Genomic DNA, 18,259 nt, shown 5'->3' with positions numbered 1-18,259 from the left:
TTTTCTGTTACAGAGACAGAGAAAATAATGGAGTCACTTATGTCTGAACAATTATAGTTCAGAAACAGCATGGATTTGTTAAGGGAAAATCTTGTTTGACCAGTTTGATTGGATACTATATTATGGTCACAAAGGAACTGGATGCAAAAAAAAAATAATAATAATTTTGATATCATATACTTGGATTTCAGGCCTCCGTAGCCGAGTGGGCAGGAGCGGGAGTGCAGTAGCACACGCTCTTTGAGTAGACCGGGGTTCAAGCCCCTGACTGCTGAATACGGTCAATCTGCCAACCCGCACTGGACCAGCGTGGCAGATTATGGTCCATTTTCCCTCAGCATGAATTGTTGAGGAGGCTTCCACCCTTCAGTGGGTTTGATAATGGCTGCACTTTACTTTTTTTTTTTTTTTACTTGGATTTCAGGAAAGCTTTTGAAACTATTGCACATAAAAAAACTACAGTACAAATTGGAGCAATGTGGCATCAAGGGCAAGTTGCTGCTATGGATAAAAGGATGGTTGGGTGTTAGAATACAGAGAGTTGTTATCAATAGATACTGCTATTCATGGACTAATATTATTAGCGGAGTCCCCCAAGATTCTGTGCTGGGCCCATTGTTGTTTTCTGTATTTATTAATGTTATTGATGAAGTTATATTAGGCATAATATGTAGATTTGCAGATGATATGAAGGTTGGCAGGGTGATTGACAGTATGCTATTGCAACAAGATCCAGAAAAATTAGGCGCCTCCGTAGCCAGGTGGGCAGGAGCAGCAGTGCACAGCACATGCTTCTTGATTAGACCGGGGTTTGAGCCTGTGACCACCAAATACGGAGGATGCGGAAAGGTCAGGGAATGACCACTGCATATCCCCGGAGCAATATGGGCTTAGTTGCTAATGCTCCTGGGAAAAAAAAAAAAAAAAAATCAACAGAAAAATTAGGCAGTTGTAGTGAGAAATGGCAGTTGAGGTTTAACATTGACAAATGCAAAGTGCTGCATATGGGTAGAAATAATCCCAGATTAATGTACCAACTGTTGGTACTATACTCGAGGTAGTGGAATATGAAAAAGACCTGGTGGTAATTGTGTAGTTGGATGTGAAGTTCTCTGAACAGTGCAGACAGGTTGCCACAGCAGCACATGGGGTTTGTTAGTGATATACAGGAATTTTGCCAGCAGGATTAAGGAGGTGATTATTCCATTGTATAAAGCAATGGTCAAGCCACACCTTGAAGTCTTTGCTGTTTTTCTTTCCATCCTTTATCAAAGACTTCTAATAATCTGCCTCGGCTCATCTAACCTCTTTTCTTACTTGTTTGCAGACTAGTTTATATTTACCACAGGCTTCTGTATCAGCTGAATCCTTATATGCCTCCTATGCATTTTATTCTGCCGACCGGGTTAGCCCGGTGGGTAAAGTGCCTGTCTGGCAACTCAAAGGTCGCAGGTTCGAATCCCACCTTGGGTTTGGATATTACAATGCTGCCATACTGTCCAGTTGGACCTCACAGCCACAATACACGAAGGAAGCCGGAAAAAACTGGTTCCTTCGTGTATTGCTCACATCGTACGATTAAAAAAAAAAAAAAAATTTTTTTTTTTTTTATTCTCTGCCTCAAGTCTTTTCATTTCATCTGACATCCATTTAAATCTAAGCCTTGAATTTCTTAGTTAGTATAAAGAATCTAATGGCTTCTACGATTATTTCCCTGAATATTTTCCATTTAGAATTTGCTGTTCATATCATCATTAGTTGGTCCAATTGTATAGAAATCAAAAACTGAGACCACTGTAGTTCACCTTTATGGTAAAAATCCTTCCTCTTGCCTATGGTAGTTACATCTATAAGTAAATCCCACATCTAGTAGTTTTTCATCTGTAGATTCTTAATGTTTAAAGAATCACTGCGCATAATCAGATCAAGAGAATTCCTCTCTGTCTTGTTGCCTCTCTGACATGCTGCTGTAAAAATAAACACACAGGACTTAATAAACTACAAATTTGAAATTCACTACAGAACTGCCAGTGTATATACACAATATTTTGTTCTTAGTAGTGAACTACAACAGTAGTGTAAAAGGCATTGATTTAATTGTATCTCGAATCATGCCAACCCAGTTGTGAAGTATGATTCCTCATATTGTGGAATTGTACTTCACAACTGGGTTGGCATGATTGCAACACTGGGGTACCTATCTGCCCACCCACTGAGCATAGGCCAATAAGCCTTGAAACAGTGCTGTCTGGGTGGTGTTATCCTCAGAGAATAAATAGCAATAGTCTCCTCCATTGGCAAACTGTTACTTATTTGAGGTAGTGCAATATCATGGTAACTCATTGTGAAGGTAGTCACAATGTCACAATATAAGATATGCCTTTTACACTACTGTTGTAGTTCATTACTATGAACAGAATATTTTGTATATACACTGGCAGTTCTGTAGTAAATTTCAAATCCGTAGTTTATTATGCCTTGTGCATTTATTTTTCTAGTATTATTATTATATATATTTTATACAAGGTGTGGCAGTAAAGTTTCCAGAGTGATACTGTTGTAGTTCAAACTTCATCCAACAGATGGTTATGCAGAGATTGTCCAGTAGGCTGACAGGTGCAAGTAACAACTTTTATTTTCGTCAGTAGTATTAACGTTCCATGTTGTGATTGAATATCAGATTTTGCACTAAATCATTGTGTTTGAATGATATATGCAGTTCAATCTTGAAATGAGAACAGATTTGCAGAAGTTCAGGAAATTATGGCAAGAGATCATTGTTTGACCCTCAGGATGATGGCTGGTGAGTTGGATATGAATAAGGAGAGGATTCATCAAATTCTGCATGAAGATTTAGGGAAAAGGCAGGTCTGTGCAAAATTTGTGCTTTACAGCCTCATGGATAATCAGAAACAACAAAGAGTGTCATGCAAAACTGAGACCACTGTAGTTCACCTTTATGGTAAAAATCCTTCCTCTTGCCTATGGTAGTTACATCTATAAGTAAATCCCACATCTAGTAGTTTTTCATCTGTAGATTCTTAATGTTTAAAGAATCACTGCGCATAATCAGATCAAGAGAATTCCTCTCTGTCTTGTTGCCTCTCTGACATGCTGCTGTAAAAATAAACACACAGGACTTAATAAACTACAAATTTGAAATTCACTACAGAACTGCCAGTGTATATACACAATATTTTGTTCTTAAAGACTTCTTAAAGACTTCTTAAATATTTTGTTCTTAAAGACTTCATCTAGACTTGCCCAGATATTCTTAACTGTATTGTCACTAGGAACAAGTGTTGTGTGTTTCAGTACAACCCAGAGATGAAGCAGCATGCAGTTAACTTCAAAATCATCACCAGTGCCTTTCGTTTGCAGAAGTCCAGGATCAAGATCATGTTTTACAACAGTGTGCATGATTCATAAGGAATTTGTACCTGAAGGGGGGAAAGAGAGAGAGAGAGAGAGGATGCTATTTTCTACTTACAGATGTTTCAAAGACTATTTAAAGCTCATTTCCTGGGTGACGCTGCAGTTTTGAGAGAAAGGCAGGTTGTTCTTGTCACACAACAATCCTCTGCCCCACCCATTCTACATTTGTTGTGAAGACATTTCTGACAAAACATGGCATTGTTCAGATCAACCATTCACCCTGCTCTACCAGTCTATCACCAGCAGACTTCTTCCTCTTTTCCATGGTGAAAACTGTCCTCACAGGAAAGATTTTAAGATGTTGAGGACATGATAAAAACATAACTGCTCAACTGAGCATTATCTCTTTGGATGTGTTCACTGACTTTTCAGAAACTTTTAGAATGGTGTAAGAAGTGCATTCAATCAAGTGGATTACTTTGAATAAAAATAAAACCTTTTTTGAGTGCCTTCTCTTTATGTTCTTTTTATTGTGCCAGTCTGGGAACTTTATTGCCACACCCCATTATATTTTATATATATATATATATATATATATATATATATATATATTATTATGATTATTATTATCATATACAAGGTATAGCAATGAAGTTCCATTTTTCATCCTGAATGGCTTACCTCTACTCCCCCTAACTTGTAAGTTAACTCCTAGATTTGTCTTTCTCATGTGCAAAACTTTATAACCATTAAACATTTGACATTTTTCAGACCACTTATACAACCATTCTAAATGATTGTGAAGCAAAATGATCTGGTTCTGGTCATTAACTGCCTACCTACCTTTAAATCATCAGCATGCTTTGATAACTTCCTCTATACTCGCTCTTTAATATCATTAAAGAGGGAATACAGAGAAGTGGCCCTAATACTGATCTCTGAGCGATTCCGCTTTTTACACTGGACCACTCTGGGGAATGTCCATTTATGACTGGTCTCCTGTCTTTTAGCTTGCTCTTGCTCTAGTGAAGGATCTTACTGATGATCCCAGTTTTCTCCAGTTTATATTTTCGAACTGATCAGAACCATATCACAACTAACTTTTCTTGTATTAAAATGTAAGCTCTGCAGTGTCCAATGCATTTATTCCTTGTGCCGTTCTCAAAGTTTAGTTGATTTTGTTGTTGTTTTAGTTGAAGTATCTTCTGATTGATCAAAATTGGTATTTGCTTTTGGCAATATCAGAATCATTCAGGCGTTCATTCTAACTTCTGTAACTTCACATTCTGCACTATTTATTCATTGAAAATTACCTGTTTGTTAATTTTAGAGCACTCAGGTTCTGATAATGCAATTTCATCTCCCCATCTTCTGGTCATTCTTTTTTTTTTTTTTTCCCTATCCTTCAAATATTCAAATAAAGAAAGTGCATCACCCCTTAAAATTTTAATTGTCATCTGAATAATGTAAATAGTGCAATTTCATCTCCCCATCTTCTGGTCGTTCTTTTTTTTTTTTTTTTTTTTTTTTTTTTTTTTTTTTCCCCCCTATCCTTCAAATATTCTAGCCTTCCTAAAGAAGTGTAAAATCATTTCTAAAGAAGTGTCATCTGAATAATGTAAATAGTGCAATTTCATCTCCCCATCTTCTGGTCATTCTTTTTTTTTTTTTTTTTTTTTCCCTATCCTTCAAATATTTTAGCCTTCCTAAAGAAGTGTAAAATCATTTACCAGGTTTTGTTTATTCCCTTTGTTGCTCCTTAAAAATGTTAGCTTACTTATTTTTGATATTATTTATTTTAAATTTAAATTTAATAGGACTTGTTCAAAGACAATGAACAATAAATCTTATGAACTGATGTGCTATGGCCAAAGTAGAAAATGTGCTGAATAATCCCCACTCAACCAACCAACTACATATCAGCTAAATAAAACTGGCGCCTCCATAACTAGGTGGGCAGGAGCAGCAGTGTGTAGCACATGCTTCTTGATTAGACCGGGATTCGAGCCCGTGACCACCAAATACGGAGGATGCGGAAAGGTCAGGAAATGACCATCCCCGGAGCAATATGGCCTTAGTTGCTAATGCTCCTAAAAACCAAATAACAACAACACCTAAATAAAACCTTACCCTATGCAATACATATACACTGGTGTTCAGAAAAAGTGCTTCACCCTTTAAAATTGTAATTGTTGTCCGAATAATGTAAATATATGGCAATATTTCTTACAGATTTTCTGATTGATCAAAATTGGCATTTGCTTTTTGTTTTTATGCTTTTGACAATATCGGAATCATTCAAGAGTTCGTTCTAGCTTCTGTAACTTCACATTCTGCACTCTATTTATTCATTGAAAATTACCTGTTTGTTGGCCCCGGGTGCCAAGCGTTCCGTGGCCAAGCGATTTGTAGTACATTTCTAAAAGCGATTTCTGCAAAGAGTATTTGAGCAAACAGATTCTATTTTTTGTTTCAAAAACCGTTTTCTTGATTTCTTTGTATATCCGGCGCCTCCGTAGCCAGGTGGGAAGGAGCAGCAGTGCGTAGCACACGCTTCTTGATTAGACCGGGGTTCGAGCCCGTCACCACCAAATATGGAGGATGCGGAAAGGTCAGGGAATGACCACCGCATATCCCGGAGCAGTATGGCCTTGGTTGCTAATGCTCCTAAAAACCAAATAACATAACATAACATTTGTATATCCGAGTAGCACTTTCACTCTACAAGAAGTAGGGAAAGGCCCAGAAAGGGAATCCACCTTTCTGTTTTTTTTCTATAAATACTAATTACTAACCCAGCCACTTGGTCACCTCGTGGCACTGCTCCTGCCTCCCCGTGGCGGGGCCGGAAACCTGGGTGGAAAAGATAATCCCCCAGGGCCAAAAGGAGCCATCATGGATTCGACAAATTTTCCACCCTTAGAGCCTTCAAGCTCAAGACCAGAATATTGTAATGAAGACAAGGAAAATAACCAACCCAAAAGGCTTCGAACAGAAACACACTGTTCAGACATTCCCAATTTTTTGGTAATACACTCTCTGTCTACCCAGCCTGTGGGTAAGTTATCTCCGTTCGTGATTCAAAGACATCTAGAATCTATTGCAGGATCACCAAAAATGGTAAAGCGACTACAATCCGGAGATCTCCTGATTGAAACAGCCACCACCAAACATTCAGAGTGGCTATTAAAGACAACGACATTTGGTGGGTTGCCAGTATCTGTTACTCCCCACAATACCTTAAATTCATCAAAAGGTGTCATCACAGAATGGGACTTAATTACTGTGTCTGAGGATGAATTAGTACAAGAACTTAGCAATCAAAAGGTAATCAGCGCTAAAAGAATAATGACAAAAAAAGGTGGAAATCTCATTCCAACTCATTCCATCATTTTAACTTTTAGTACTCCTGATTTGCCATCCTCAGTAAAAGCTGGATATTTAAACTGCCGAATTCGTCCATACATCCCAAATCCTCTTCACTGTTTTAAATGCCAGAAATATGGCCATTCACAGCAGGCATGCAGAGGTGACGCCATCTGCCCTATTTGTGGAGCAAAGGATCATACACAGGCAGATTGTCCAGCCGCAATTCCCATCTGCCCCAACTGCAAAGGCAACACCCCGCATTTTCTAAAACATGTGAAATGTGGAAAACAGGTAGGAATATCCAAAAATATAAAGTAGAACATAAAGTCACATATCTTGAGGCATGCAGACAAATAATGCTGACCATGCCAAGTCCATCTTATGCCTCTCGAACCCGAAGTTTTCATACAACTGCAATTCAAACAGATGTGTCGATATCGCCCAACGTCTCGCTAGCTAATTGGGTTAAAGCAACCATATCAACCACAGGAAAAGAAAATTCTAAAATGAAAACCAGCAATGCCACCAACACCCCAATTAGTATCCCAAATGATACTGTGACAGTCTCAAATGACACAGAAAAATTCCCAATTGAGACTCGGACAGTTCCGTATAACAAAGAAAAACTAAAAACTGCTAAAGATAACAATAAACCTGAATCATCAGCCAGTAGTATGGAAGTAGATGTAAACCCAGATCATGAAGAACCCATACTAGAACTTCACGCAAATGACACGATGGATACCGGATGCCCTACTTTCCCGAAAAAAGACCGAAAAAAATCCTCTTCAAACAAAAAACAGTCAGATGATTCATCCTCAACTAAACCAAAATGAACCACAACATCTTAGAATGCAATTGCAGAGGCTTTCGTTCCAACACAGACGATATTCAATACCTAATTAACCAATATTCTCCGGTTGCCTTTTGTTTACAGGAAACTTATCTAACCACACAATTTTCTCCTTCGATAAAGAACTGTTGCATTTATCGAAGAGATCGAAATGCTGCTAACGCTGCCCATGGTGGTGTGGCAATCCTAGTAAATTCAAAGATCCCATCTAAACATATCCCACTCCAAACTGAAATAGAAGCTGTTGCTATTCGTATAACTCTCCATGGTACAATAACACTAATCTCAATCTATCTACCACCAAACTGTACTTACTCTTTAAAAGACCTTGAAGACCTCTTTATACAGATACCTCCACCTTTCTGTATATTAGGGGACTTTAACGGGCACCACCCATTATGGGGCTCTCCTAAATTGGATAGACGAGGTCGACTAATTGAAAGTTTTTTGGAGGCACTAAATCTCACTGTACTCAATACAGGTGCACCGACACACGTACAGCTTCCAGCAGGACACACCTCAGCAATAGATCTCTCAATTTGTTCACCAGTACTAGTCCCAATCATAGAGTGGTATGTAATAAACGATCCCATGGGCAGTGACCACTTCCCAATAGTATGCAACTTTCTGAAAGCAAAGACTCCTTCATTTCAACCCTGCAGAAAGTGGAAATTTGTCCGAGCAGACTGGGCAAAATTTCAGTCATCAATCGACCTTGATTAGGAAAAAATCCACCTCCAGCGTATTGATAATGTGACAGAATACATCACGTCACATCTTCTAAATGTGGCTAAAGACACGATACCACTATCAAATCCGCCGGGCCGAAAGCATTATAATTACTGGTGGAATGACAAATGCACCACAGCAAAGAGAGCAAAAAACAAAGCCTGGAATTTGTTTCGGCAGTGCCCAAGCACAGTCAATCTCATTAATTATAAGAAATTAAGGGCAAAAGCACGCTTTATACAAAAGCAAGCAAAGAAAGAATCCTGGACCCGTTTTGCATCCAGTTTTCACAGAAATACTGATCCCAAAATAATATGGAAAAGAATTAGACAGCTGTCTGGTAAGTTTCCTACCATACCTTCTCCAATCCTCTCCTGGAATGGGAAAGATATATCTAATCCTGTAGATATAGCCAATGCTCTGGGCAATATTTTTGCAGATATCTCAGCAACATCAGCCTATACTACCTCATTCCAAAGAATTAAAAACACTAAAGAAAAGCATGGTGTTAATTTTGAAACTTCAAGCCTTCTCCCATATAATAAACCTCTGCAATATTCTGAACTGTTACATGTTATTAGAACAGCCCGCAATGGTGCTGCTGGACCAGATGGGATTTATTATGTCATGCTACAACATCTTAATGACAAAGCTTTGCACCTCCTCCTAGTCTTTTACAATCGTATATTTTTAGAAAATGTTTTTCCAGTTTCTTGGCATCACTCTACAGTTTTGGCATTCCTAAAACCTGGAAAAGATCAATCCAACCCATATAGCTATAGACCCATATCTCTCTCAAGCTGCCTCAGTAAAATCCTTGAGAAAATTATCCACAGAAGACTCGTCTGGATCATTGAGTCGGAAGAGCTAATGAGCCATAGTCAATATGGCTTTCGTCAAAACAGGTCATGCTTAGACCTTATGGTCAAGGCTGAATTTGCTATCCGTAATGCTTTTGTCAATCATGAACATCTAGTAATGGTTTCAATAGACATAGAGAAGGCATTTGATACCACCTGGAGGCATGGTATACTTAGTGATCTTTACTTTCTCGGACTACGTGGCAACCTTCCTATATTTATTAAGAACTTTCTGCATACTAGATCATTTCAAGTTCGATACCAACATGCCCTCTCTTCAACTTTCATTCAGGAAGAAGGTGGGGTGCAGATCGTACCTCCCTGCTTCGGTTGTACAAGGCATTAATCAGATCCTGTCTCGATTATGGTGCTCCAATCTGTGATTCTGCCAGAAAGAGTGCATTATGCTGGCTTGATCCTATTCAACACAGTGCTTTGAGAATTGCAATTGGTGCGTTCAGAACGTCGCTAGCACATAGTCTCTACATAGAAGCTCACGAGCCCCCACTAACTTTACGCAGGAAAACACTGTTATTGAAATATGCTGTCAAGATACAAAGTTGTGCCTCTCATCCCGTTCAGTCATACCTTTTAAACCCACGGTTAGAAAACCTATACAGAAACAAACTGGAGTTCTTGAACTGGAGCAGGTTTGGAATATTTCCATCCGGAAAGTACAGCAGATACCAACCTTTACTCAACCACCATGGGCTCCTCCTCCTCTTCCAACATGTGACACTTACCTCTGCCAATGGAGAAAGAATACTTTGCAAGCAACAAACTTCAAACAAATTCATGATGTTCACATTCAAAGATATTGATTTCTACCAAATTTATACAGGTGGCTCTAAATCTAATTCAAATGTTGGAGCAGCTGCAGTGTTTCCAAATACAGTTGTTTCAGTATCCCTTCCATCAGATTTTAGTATATTTTCTGCTGAATTGTATGCAATAAAACTTGCTTTAGAAAATCTCTATTCTGACTGTTCTTTAAAATCTGTTATTTATACTGATTCCCTCAGCTCAATCATGTCGCTAAGTAATTCCGAAGATAAAGTTCACCCTGTTCTAGACGAAATCAGAAGCTTGTTACTACAAATCAAAAAACGTCACCAACTGGTTATCTTTTGTTGGATTCCAGCCCATTCCAGTATTTTAGGCAATGAACTGGCTGATAAAGCTGCAAAAAATCCAACTACCTTTGATTTAACCAATATCCCTGTTCCAGCATCAGACTGTGTACTAACCGTTCATGCTGCTTGCCTATCACAATGGACAGCACTCTGGCACTCTCAGACTACAAAGGGTACTAGGAAAGTTTTGCAATATGATGCAACAATGAATCACAGGAAGCTGCTTGTTGCTGCATGTTGAGACATGTTCATACGTGCATAGTAGCCGCCGCACCAAGTCAATGGGCTCAGTTATTCATTAGTAGTGAGAGTATAAAGTGCTTGCGATGGCATCGTGGTCACGAAATGAGATAAGGACAGTTTTGCGGTATAATTTCGTACGTGGTTTAACCATAGACCAGTGCTTAGAAGAAATGACTCTTGCACTAGATGATGATTGTCCACATCGTACAATGATATTCAGGTGGTATAGAGAATTCCAAAGGGGAAATTTCACTCTGGAGGATTCTGAGAGGCCGGGAAGGCCACGAACGTCAGTTACGGAGGAAAACGTTACTGCTGTGAGGAAAATGCTTGACGAAAACAGGCGAGTGACCTACCAACAGATAGAGGATACTTTGGGCCTAAATGCACCAGCAATTCGTTCGATTCTGCAAGATCATTTGCACGTGAAGAAACTTTGTTCTCTCTGGGTGCCGCATCAACTGACTGAAGAGCAGATGACACGACGTGTGACTTGGTGCCGGGAGATGTTAAAAAAGTTTGATAAGGGACAATCTCGGTATGTGAACAACATCGTGACAGGTGATGAGACTTGGCTGTACTATTACGATCTGCCGACCAAGGCTCAAAACAAAGTTTGGGTCTTTGATGATGACGACACACCCGTAATTGTCAGAAAATCCCGATCTGTAAAGAAGAAAATGATAGCTGTATTTTTCAAATCGAGTGGAATTGTGGAACGTGTCGTTTTGGACACGCAGAAGACAGTCACAGCTAAGTGGTATACTGAACAATGCCTGCCTAAAGTCATTGGATCTATGAAGAACCTGCGGCCAAAGTCAAGAATGGACACCTGGTACCTCCATCACGATAATGCTTCAGCTCACCGCGCCAAAGCCTGCACTGAACATTTGACCACGACAGGACTGAAACTTCTTGAGCACCCTCCCTACAGTCCAGACCTTGCTCACTGCGACTTTGCACTGTTCCCGCATGTGAAAATGAAGCTAAAAGGGAGGCGGTTTTCCAGTGATGAGGACCTTCTACGGGCTTGGGACAACGAGTGTGCTTTACTCCCTAGTGAAACTTGGCAGAACTGGTTTAAAGATTGGTTTCGGAGGATGGAGAGGTGTATTGAATGTAGAGGAAATTACTTTGAAAAAATTAAATAAACAAAGCTGTATTGCAAAACTTTCCTAGTACCCTTTGTAATAATAAACTCTTTCAGTTTAAACAAGATCCGAAAATTTGGCGTTCCAGTGTCCGTACATCGAGACGAGAAGAAGTAGTCCTTTCAAGGGCAAGAATAGGTCATACTCATATGACACATCTTTATTTACTCACAGGAGGTGATCCACCACAGTGTACACATTGCTCTAACAACTTGACTGTTAGACATATTCTCAGTGGCTGCCCCTACTATAAACAACACAGAGCTTCATCCTTGATCTCACTGATAAATAATCGTAAACCAATAACTCTTGAAAATCTCATTGGTGATAAGGCAAATATTTCTGAATTTTTTGACTTCCTCAAGCAAACTGGACTTTTTAATAATTTCTGATTTCAAATTTTCTTTTGATTTTATGGAAATTCCTCATCTCATAAAATAATAAATTAATAGGCACATTATAGCCATAGATGCTTATATGCCATTAAGCCTCCATAACAACAACAATACCTGTTTGTTAATTTTAGCGTACTCAGGTTCTGATAGTGCAATTTCATCTCCCCATCTTCTGTTTTTTTTTTTTTTTTTTTTTTTTTCCTATCCTTCAAATATTCTAGCCTTCCTAAAGAAGTGTAAAATCATTTACCAGGTTATGTTTATTCCCTTTGTCGCTCCTTAAAATTCTTAGCTTACTTATTTTTGATATTATTTATTTTAAATTTAATAGCACTTGTTCAAAGACAATGACCAATAAACCTTATGAACTGATGTGCTATGGCCAAAGTAGACGGTGCTGAATAATCCCCACTCAGCCAACTACATATCAGCTAAATAAAACCTTACCCTATGCAATATATATACACTGGTGTTCAGAGAAAGTGCATCACCCGTTAAAATTTTAATTGTCATCTGAATAATGTAAATATATGGCAATATTTCTTACAGATTGCATTAGATAAGATTGACACGTGTAGATGATGACGTAATATTGCATCAGCTGTGTTATTTTCAGCTATATAAGCACGCTCTGCAAGAGTTGCAGTCATTCCTTGCTTGTTCCTGGATGCGGAGTTACGTGAGGAAGGATGTTCTTCCCATCATATTGTTTATAGAATGCTTTGTAATCAGTCGACAGTGAATAGATTTCGTTCCAAACTGAAGAATACTGATTCTGCTTATATGAAAAAAGGAACTGGATGCAAACGAGTCTCTACACCAAAACAGGACTGCATTTTGAAGCACTCATGCCTTAAAACCCGTAAAGCTTCTTCATCTGAGCTGAAAAGATAATGGGAAGAACATACAGGAGTGGTAGCTATTTGTTATTTGGTTTTTGGAGCATTAGCAACTAAGGCCATATTGCTCGGGGGATATGCGGTAGTCATTCCCTGACCTTTCCGCATCCTCCGTATTTAGTGGTCACAGGCTCGAACCCCAGTCTAATCAAGAAGCATTTGCTACGCACTGCTGCTCCTGCCCACCTGGCTACAGAGGTGCCACGGGAGTGGTAGTAAGTGCAGTAACAGTCAGAAGATGCCTCTTCAAAAATGGACTTGTAGCCTGTTGTCCTAAGAAGAAGCCCCTCCTCACACAAAAAATGAAACGGGTCTGATTAATTTGGTGTAAGGAGCATGTCAAATGGACCCGGGGGGGGGGGGGTCCATTTAATATGCTTCTTACTCCAAGTGTTTTACCAAGATCATTAATACATGAGCTGGAAGAAAAATCAGATGCTAGCAGGTCAGCTTTATCCTTGGCTGAAGTGACAACAGAACCATCTGGTTTGGACAGAGGTGGGAGCAGAGATGGGCAAAAGTTGTGGCCAATAGCTTTGACAAGAGACCAGAATGCTCGGCTACCATTAGGTCAAGAAGCAATTTTTCTACTCTTAGCCTGTTCAAACTCTAGTTTGGACTGATTAATAACTGCTTTAGAATTGTTGCGAGCTTTGGTGTAGGCAGAAAATGAAACTGGAGAATTTGAAACAAGCCAATTACGATATGCAACATTCTTCTCTTGAACAGTCTTAGCACATTTATTGGAAAACCAAGGTTTAGATAAAGGACGAGATTTTAAAGTGGAGTGTGGGATAAAGGATTCCATTCCTGCAAGAATAATTTCATTGACACGATCTGAGCAAACGTTGACATCAGAAGTTTTGAAACAGTAATCTGACCAAAGAAAAGAAGTCTCGCAGGTCATCCCATTTTGCATTCTTGTAATGCCAAACAACACGAGGTTGGGAATAACCATGAGATAAAGGTTCCATTCGAGAAGAGACAATCACCAATTTGTGATCTGAAGTGCCTAAAGGACATTGTAAACCATGTAGAAGGTTTTGAAGCAGCTGATCACTTAATAAACTATTTAGAACAATGTGGAGGTACAAAACCTGCTGAGCTTTTTTTTTTTTTTTTTTTTTTTATCAAAACAAGAATTTCATCAAAAAGATTTCAAAGATGATCACAGAAGTGGCAGATATGTTTTATCACTAAGGGAATAGAACCCTCAAATAAATTATACGCTTGGTGGGGTTGAATTAAAAACAGTGCAGGAGGAAAGGGATCTGGGAGTTACAATATGGGCAGATATGAAGTTTTTTGAACAGTGTTAACAGGCATCCAGGAAAGTCCATGGTATCCTATCAATAATTTATTGAACATATCCCCCTGTAGAGATAGGGAGGTCATAATTCCACCGTATAAGGCAATTGTATGACCACATTTGGAATACTGTGTTCAAGTATGGAGACCTCATCTGACATTAAGCTTCTTGTAAGGGTCCAAAGACAGGCAACTCGAATGGTGAGATCGACAAAAGGATGACTGTACGAGGAAAGACTGAGCATGTGGACTACAGAGCTTGGCAGCCAGGCACCTCAGAGGTGACCTGATTGAGGTTTATAAGGGTCTGAGAGGGATTAGTAAAATGAATAAAGGTGGAATTCTCACTGTTACAAAGAATTCCAGAACTAGGGAGCATAAATGCAAATTACTGGAGGTTGGGATTTTAGATTAGATTGTCAAAAGTTTTCTTTTAGCCAGTGAGTCATTGATTGCTGGAACAAGTTGCCCTTGCAGGTAGTTGAGACTGACAGTGTGAATAAATTAAAAGGTCAACTGGATAGTTATCTGTGGGAAGCATATGATTTGTATTTTCTTATCTACTTGTGTGTGGAATTTTTTTTTTTTTTTTTTTTTTTTGTTCAGCAAAACTTGAGGCTTCCATGCACTATACGGCAAATACTATTACTACTATTAAGATACAAATCTTTATGTCTAACAAAATCTCATATTTTTTCCTAGAATAAGTAAGCTATAAAAAGATAACATTCAAGCATTTGTCATTTTATTTTTTTACTTTATTTTAATGTTTGTTCATCTTTAAAATACAGATTTCTGTTGTGTAAACAACAATTAAAAAATTTTAATAATTCCAAATTTTCCTTCTAGATTGACACTTTTACTTGTCTGACAGGTCATTGGTCCCATAATAAACAGGGTTGTACTGTACTATAATTAGTAGTAAGATATAATTATTAGTTAAATAAAAATGAATTTGAATCATATTTTCATTTAATTTTTAATATTATCCAGAGAGACTAATTTCTGTAGCTTGTTGTGGTATTTGCCCAACTTTTAATTTAATTATCTTTTTTTATGATTGATAGAGAAAAAGATTATATTCAACAGGAGGAGTGGCATATACAACAGTTGCATGAAAAGGATCAAGAATATAATGCTTTGGTCAAAACTCTTAAGGACAGGGTAGGTAGAATGTTTCAAAATGATTTACTTCAAAACTTTATCTGTAATAAAAAATGGTTGGCCAGAAGTTGGTGACTATCAAAAAAAAAACAAAAAAAAAAACCCCTAAAAGTACTAAAAAGGCAGAATATGTATGTACATATTTAATTTGAGTGTAAATATGTATAAAAACAAATGTAAATGAACTGATATAATTTAATTGATTAAATACATTTTTCTGCATAGGATTAAATTAAGTTATTGAAATTTAAACTAAACTAACATACATTAATCAGTGCTATGAATCATCTTGGATTTCTTCATCAGTGGACTAAAACCATAAAATTTATGCAAATTGAATTGCCTTGATTCCTATGTAGCAAATACAAAAGAAAGTTTAACACATTTTTCTTATCAAACAAAAAATGGACTCTTTAAGGGGTTGCCATCTGGAATCCCAGGATTCTGGTGAGCAGCCTGGGCATAGCTTCCGTGAATAGGTTAGATGGCCTGCCTCCACATGGCTTGGAACAAGAGCTAACCAGAGAATTTCTGCTGCCTGGTTATAGCAGAGATGCTATAACATAGAAGGCGCTGGTGAATTGTGGTGGAATATCCAGGAATTTGCCTAGACAATGAATACATGTGTCGTGTCCTATGTGCTGACAGCAGAGAGCCATGCACCACTTCAGGAATCGTTATTGGCTGTTAGACTAGCTGGTACTAGTATGACATTATTGGCTAGGGTTCTGTTTTGCTGCTAATCTTGCCCATATTCTTAGGATGACGATATTATTGGTTGGCCACTTTTTCCTTTCTGGCTAACGTTCTTGCTGAGGAACTGCTGTTGACTGAGAAATGCTAGTTGCATGTGTGAGAGAGAGAGAGAGGTGGGGGACCTGGCCCTTCTGTTGATGGATTTAGAAAAGAAGGCTAATGTGTGGTAGGGGGATATTTATCCTGGCCCTTTGTTCCTGCTTGTTATACATGGGATTGACTGCTGTCGTGATAGCTTCTTATAGTTATATCTTTTATTAATGTTCTACATCTAACCTAAATTTGAAAGCATGGTTTTCTGTTATTATGACAGGTTATGCAAAAGAGTACCAATCCTCTGGCCATGTCTTTTGAGACTTCCTTTTTTTTTTTTTTTTTTTTTTTTTTTATTTATCTTCCTGCAAACTACAACAGAATAATGCTAGTGGGATGCTACAACTACCTGCTAGCATGCTGTAATTGAACAGCCCGGACAAAGAAAAGGCTAAAGAGAGAGAATTGAAAGATTTAAAATATGGAAAATAAAGAATAAAATAGCATCAAATTGAAAGCTAATATAAATGACAGGAAGCACAACTGTAAAAAATAGTGGCTGCAGTTGCACAAAGTAGTGCAACTGCAACCAGAAAAATAGAAGACTCCCGACATATAAACCTAAAGGCAAAATGCTGACCTTCATTTCAAGTAAAGAAAAGAAAGATAATGGAGGAAACAGCAACCTCCTCATTAGGGAGGCATCAGCCACTGTGAATCCCAGGTCATATTTCAGACATGGTATATGTGTTTATAAATTAGCAGTAAACAAATATATAATTAATATAAATTAATTATATATAAAAATAACTGGCCATTTATTGAGAGAAAAAAAATGGATTCAGGTGTTCCAAATTAACAAAGGTATTTATTTTTAAAAGTACAAAATATAAAATTTTAATTGCATTTTAAAAAACTTAATCACTCAAAAGTTTTCTTCCCAGAAGCTTGGTACCTTTTGTTTGTACTTTACTTGTGAAAGTCAGGAATAAGATTTTGTGTATCTACACCTTTCATTACTAATGATATAGGCATGTCAGCCAATCATAATTTCTCTAGTCTTGTTTCTTTCATGAATGGGGAAAAGAAAAAAAACTGTTTGCATAAATATATGCTGCCAAACATCACACATATTTTGAATGACTTAACTTGAAATAACTTTGAAAGTCATTTTACAGGTAAATAGGAATAAAAGTTTAGCACTCCACCATCACTAAACTCTTCTTTTATAGCTGAATCACACTGCAATTCAATGAGCCCCATTTGTAGATACTCATTTCTCTGCATTCCAGTATTATTTAGGTAACAGTTGAACTCTAGGTGCAACTTATGCAAACTTTATGATTTAGAAATCTAAAAATGAATTAAGTTGATATTTTTTAATTGAATTTCCCAGAGCCAAAGTTTTGTTTGAAACACTTTTATGCTGTCATACACTGAGGTTATGAGGGTTGGTTTTTTTTTTTTTTTTTTCATTCAAGTGTTTTGTAATATTAACTAAAAGTGCCAGATAATGCTGCCATTTAATGCTTTTTATGTTGCACACCTTGCCCTTTCATCTCCAAAATTATAATAATTTTAGATTTTAAAAACTTCTCAACACCTTGTAACGCAAAAGCCAACAAATTTCAGCATAGTACAGCAAATCCTTGCACTCACTTTCCACATCAGTAAAGAAATTGTTCACTCCTCAGGTGCAGATGAAGTTTGCAATTGATACATTTTAAAATGTAGTCAAACTTTATTTTGTTGTACAACACCTTATGAATTGTACAATGGAAAGTATTGATTTTACTGCAAAGTTTATCATTTAGTTTCCCTACAACACTATTAGAACCAGTCATAGCAAAAGCTCCATTGATTTCCAAACAAGCCAGTTTATTTAGTGGAAGTTCATATTTTTTCATAATATTATCTACCTCTTTGAAAATTTCTCATCCAGTTATAGTCCAATGTATGTTAATTAGCTACAAAAGTTCTTCCATTATTAC

At 37.7% G+C, this 18,259-nt stretch overlaps 1 protein-coding gene across 1 annotated transcript in view; it reads left to right on the top strand.

Annotated features, from left to right (window-relative positions):
- LOC150091753 (uncharacterized) overlaps positions 1–18,259 on the top strand; it is a 285,842-nt gene that overhangs the window by 133,333 nt on the left and 134,250 nt on the right. The window contains exon 14 of the mRNA XM_090376803.1: positions 15,383–15,479. Coding sequence (XP_090232929.1) covers positions 15,383–15,479 — 97 coding nt within the window. The remainder of the gene's footprint in view (positions 1–15,382; positions 15,480–18,259) is intronic.

This window comes from Mastigoproctus giganteus, chromosome 1 (genome assembly GCF_048544385.1).
Source record: "Mastigoproctus giganteus isolate SK-2022 chromosome 1, ASM4854438v1, whole genome shotgun sequence".
In the NCBI taxonomy this organism is placed as follows: Eukaryota; Metazoa; Arthropoda; class Arachnida; order Uropygi; family Thelyphonidae; genus Mastigoproctus; species Mastigoproctus giganteus.
This window is presented reverse-complemented; position numbering and strand designations above follow the sequence as displayed.